Here is a 5,028-nt window from a genome sequence, read left to right as displayed (position 1 = left end):
GATGGGAGCCTCTCACGATATAAAGCTAGGTGGGTTTGTCGTGGCTTTTCTCAGCAACAAGGAATTGATTATGAAGAAACCTTCTCTCCTGTTGTTAAACCTAGCACCATTCGCACCGTTCTTAGTGTTGATGTCTCCTCTTCATGGCCCATTCACCAACTTGATGTTAAAAATGCTTTCCTCCATGGTTCCCTTCAAGAAACTGTCTACTGCCAGCAACCTCTGGGTTTTGAAAATCCATCCTTTCCAACTCATGTATGTCTTCTTCAGAAATCTCTCTACGGTCTTAAACAGGCCCCACGAGCTTGGTTTCAACGCTTCTCCTCCTTCATTCAAACAATAGGCTTCACTCCATCTCTCTCCGACACCTCTCTTTTTGTGTATCATCAAACTTCTGACACTGCCTATTTACTTCTCTATGTAGATGATATCATTCTTACCGCCTCCTCTCAAAAGTTCTTAGATCATATTGTCTCTCTTCTTAGATCTGAATTTTCTATGACTGACCTAGGACTCCTTCATCATTTCTTAGGCATTGCTGTTGTTCGAGATTCCTCCAGCCTTTTTCTTTCCCAACGCCAGTATATTCTTGATCTTCTTAATCGTGCTGGTATGCTTGACTGTCAATCATCTCGCACTCCCGTCGATACTAGTTTTAAACTTTCGGCTACCGGTGAACCCTTTTCCGATCCTACTCTCTATCGTAGCCTAACAGGTGCTCTCCAATATCTCACCATTACTCGTCCTGAAATCTCTTTTGCTGTTCAACAAGCATGTCTCTATATGCATGATCCCCGGGTTCCTCACTATAATCATGTTAAACGCATTCTTCGGTATTTAAAAGGAACTCTCAACCATGGTCTCCACCTCAATAATTCTTCTCCAAACTCGCTTACCGCATACTCCGATGCAGACTGGGCTGGTTGTCCTGACACTCGAAGGTCCACTTCCGGTTTTTGTGTTTTTCTTGGTAACAATTTGATTTCTTGGTCTTCGAAAAGACAGGTTACAGTCTCACGTTCGTCGGCCGAGGCTGAGTATCGCGCTGTGGCACATGCCGTTGCAGATACAATCTGGATTCGGCAGTTACTCTCCGAGCTACACGGGCCTATTGAGCAGGCCACTATTGTCTACTGTGACAACATATCAGCAGTCTACATGACCAGCAATCCCGTTCAACACCGACGCACAAAGCATATTGAGATTGATATTCATTTTGTTCGTGAAAAGGTTGCTCTTGGTCAGGTTCGGGTGCTTCATGTTCCCTCTACGGCTCAGTTTGCTGACATTTTCACCAAGGCACTGCCTACTAAGCCGTTTCAAGATATCTGTTTCAGTCTCAACGTCGTCGAGCCTGCCGTTGATACTGCGGGGGGATGTTAGAGTAGTCATTATGGTATACGACTTCTAGTCCAAGTCAGTTTTGTACCCCTACCCCAAGTCGGTTTGTACCCTCTTATATACTCTTGTATGCCGCACCAAATCATCAATAAGCAACAGTTTTATTCAGCTTTCAGCTAAGATGATGGGAGAAGAACGCGAAGCAATGGAGCGTGGAGCTAAGATGTTGAGGATCAATGCTTCGAAGATGATGTGAATTTGCGCGGCACCGGGAGGTTAGAACGGAAGACATGCTGGGCGCTCTTCAGTCGTGATGTGGCCTTCTCTACTTCGCCTGAGGCATTCTGGCCTGTCCTATTACTTTTGGAGTACTTAGCTAGGCTGTGTGAGTGGATTTATGCTCTTGCGTGAGCACTTGTCGTGGCCTACTTAGCTACTTGCTTTGGATAGTCTGTCAGTCTGGTAGTTTTGCGTAGTTAATATGGTGTCACTGGGTTTTCGCCCCGCGATGAACTGCCCGATGACGGGTGTTTATTGTGGGTTTCCTAGTGATGCTTTGAACTCGCTCCCCTTTCTTAGTTTCGGATGGGTTTGAACTGTTGTATTTCCGTTATGTGAGTAATGGAAAGGGGTTATGCCCGGTTCAAAAAAAAAATGAAATCAATTTATAATGTGTGCACCTAGAACAAAAAATTTATAAGGTGTGTACAACTGCACGGTGCTCTCTTAAGTCTTAACTATTGGATGTGCTGTTTTCACTGTCCTCTTGAGTAAAGTTGTAAGTAAATGCAGAAATTGCACTCACTGCTTGCAGTGGAGGATCTGCCGTATCCTCCTGGTTGACCCACCGTGGCTTTGGCGCTTTGCACGTTTTGTCTAGATAATGTTTGCTGATTATTCTATCTGTTTGGATAGTGGGGTAGCCAAGCTCCGAGCAGGCAATCAGTGATGTGGTAGCAGTTGGCACAGTAGAAAAATGGGCAGCAGGTAGGCAAGGGGAAAGGAGCGGGCAATGGAGGCGGAGGCCGAGGCGCTCCTGCCGCGGCCGGAGCCGCCGCTGTCCGCCGTGGACCACTTCGGCCGGCCCGCCTCCCGCGGCAGCTCCGGCGGGTGGCCTGCCGCGCTCTTCATCATCGGTACGCCTCGGACAGAGACATGGGTAGCACATCCTCATCTTATCTGTGTCTGAAGAAGTCTGAACATGTATGTGGTTCTTCCGGTGGGCGTAACGTAGGGGTGGAGGTCGCGGAGCGGTTCGCCTTCTGCGGCATCATGGGCAACCTGATGATCTACCTCACCGGCCCGCTCGGCCAGTCCACGGCGGCCGCCGCGTCGGCCGTCAACGCGTGGCTCGCCGCCGCCATGCTGCTGCCGCTGCTCGGCTCCGCCGTCGCCGACTCCTGGCTTGGCCGCTACCGCACCGTCATCTGCGCGTCCCTCCTCTACATCCTGGTACGACACCAAAGCATACTTTGGCTCACAGCCTCACACTACTTCTGCTGTGCCTGTGCACCGCCATCAGTCTGGCTTGCCTCTCAACTGTCCTGCAGGGGCTAGCCATGCTCACCCTGTCAACGGTGCTCGCACCGGGAGAGCGACCAGGGTGCGCCGGCAAGCCGGCCGATTCAGCCGGGTGCTCCACGAGCTCGTCGGCGCAGGTGGCTCTCTTCTTCTTCTCCCTCTACCTGGTGGCGTTTGCCCAGGGCGGACACAAGCCCTGCGTCCAGGCGTTCGGCGCCGACCAGTTCGACGAGAACGACCCCGGCGAGCTGGCGTCCAGGAGCACCTTCTTCAACTGGTGGTACTTCGCCTCCTACGGCGGCAACACCATCACCGTCTCCGTCCTCAACTACGTGCAGGAGAGCGTAAGCTGGCAGCTCGGCTTCGCGATCCCCTGCGCCGCCATGGCCCTCGCCCTCGCCGTCTTCTGCCTCGGGACCAAGACCTACCGCTTCCATCCATTACGAAGTGCTAACAAGTAATCTTGCTGATTCTGAAGACCTCCTGTTGTTGAGCGTGTTCTTCTGAAACTGAAACCTTATTTGCATATCATCTTTCTTGGCATGCAGATTGCCCGATGATGATTCTGAGAATTTGCTGGAGCCGCCGAGGAGGGATCATGGAGCCACCGCCACCGGATTGCTGAAGCTGTTCCCCATATGGGCATCCTGCCTGATCTACGCCGTTGTCCTCTCGCAGTGGTTCACTCTCTTCACCAAGCAGGCAAGCACACTGGACAGGAGGATAGGCACCCTGGTGGTACCAGCTGCCTCGCTGCAGAACCTGGTAAACGCATCGCTCATGATCTTCCTGCCGGTCTACGAGCGGGTCGTCGTTCCGCTTGCCAGGAAGCACACCAAGAACCCTTCCGGCATCACGGCGCTGCAAAGGATCGGCGTCGGGTTGGCGATTTCGGTCGTGATGATGGTCGTTGCTGCTCTTGTGGAGACGAGGAGGCTCCGGGTGGCAAGGAACTACGGCCTGCTTGACAAACCTGAGGTCACCATCCCCATGAGCGTGCTGTGGATGGTTCCGCAGTACCTGCTGATCGGTCTGTCCGACGCGTTCGCCATCGTCGGTTTGCAGGAGTTCTTCTACGACCAGGTGCCGGACGGTCTGCGCAGCTTGGGCCTGGCTCTGTTCCTCAGCATAGCCGGAGCCGGGAACTTCATCAGCAGCTTCGTCGTGTATGCCATTGACAGGGTGACCACTAGCGCCGGGGGGAGCTGGTTCTCCAACAACCTGAACCGAGGGCGCCTCGATTATTTTTACTGGTTTCTCACCGTGCTCAGTGCTCTAGGCATGTTTGCTTACATGTACTTTGCGCGGGTTTATGTGCCTAAGAAAAAGGGTGTTTCAGTGCAGTGATTTTCTGCCCTATAATAACTGGCTACTAATCTTACATTTTGGTGGCATGAATCACATATCGGAGTCTGCTAATTGGCCCACATTTATACATAACGATGATGTAGGACAAGTGCGGTACTAGGAGGGGTTTCACTCTCAGAAAAGGGAAAACAATTTATACCGTATAGGTAATACTATATGTCTATATTCCCTAAAAGAAACATGTCTACAACTTAAAGCTTGTTTAGGGTTATTTGTTGGAATTGTGATGATATTTAGATGAAATTATACTATTTGCAGTGTAATTTCACATATTTTGAACGTATGTCCACACATTCTTCATGTAAACCGTGGAACCCCAACACTAAATGCAACGAGTCGCCACATGGCACTGATTGGCATAATAACCGTCAATATGGCGATCTTGGCCGAACAGGTCACTCTAGTAGAGTCGCCATCCGACACAGTCGCCATAATTTATAGAGCGCGCTTCATCTACAGCCCCGCGAGACTCTGTATTTGGAGTCTTTGGGCGTTGATATGGAGGGCACGTCATCCGCCAATCGCTCGCATGGGAGGGAAGTTTCAACTCTCTCTCATTGTCTTCCCGTGCGGCCCATCTCCTCGCCTGTCAATGGCACAGTGGGCAGAAGACGTCATGGCACCAGGAAGCACGCCAATTAATGCTGGTTGGCCTCGTGCCATCCGCCTGTGTCCTCCCCCCGTTGGCTACAAAAAAGGTCATCACCATGGTCAAATATCTCACAAGCTCCAGTTCAAACACGACTGCTCACACCCTCCACTTCCCTCCCCCCCTAGCCATGTCGCTTCTCGCGCGGC

At 51.3% G+C, this 5,028-nt stretch overlaps 1 protein-coding gene across 1 annotated transcript; it reads left to right on the top strand.

Annotated features, from left to right (window-relative positions):
* The first annotated feature begins 2,217 nt into the window (after positions 1 to 2,217).
* On the top strand, positions 2,218 to 4,263 carry LOC123079909 (protein NRT1/ PTR FAMILY 5.10). Its single transcript, XM_044502740.1, has 4 exons — positions 2,218 to 2,477; positions 2,576 to 2,793; positions 2,892 to 3,319; positions 3,411 to 4,263. The coding sequence occupies exons 1-4, from the start codon at positions 2,354 to 2,356 to the stop codon at positions 4,207 to 4,209; spliced, it is 1,569 nt and encodes a 522-aa protein (XP_044358675.1). The 5' UTR covers positions 2,218 to 2,353; the 3' UTR covers positions 4,210 to 4,263.
* Positions 4,264 to 5,028: the final 765 nt, after the last annotated feature.

The sequence above is a fragment of the Triticum aestivum genome, chromosome 3D (genome assembly GCF_018294505.1).
Source record: "Triticum aestivum cultivar Chinese Spring chromosome 3D, IWGSC CS RefSeq v2.1, whole genome shotgun sequence".
Lineage (NCBI taxonomy): Eukaryota > Viridiplantae > Streptophyta > Magnoliopsida > Poales > Poaceae > Triticum > Triticum aestivum.
The sequence above is the reverse complement of the archived record's forward strand: the minus strand, read 5'-3'. Positions and strand labels throughout refer to the sequence as shown.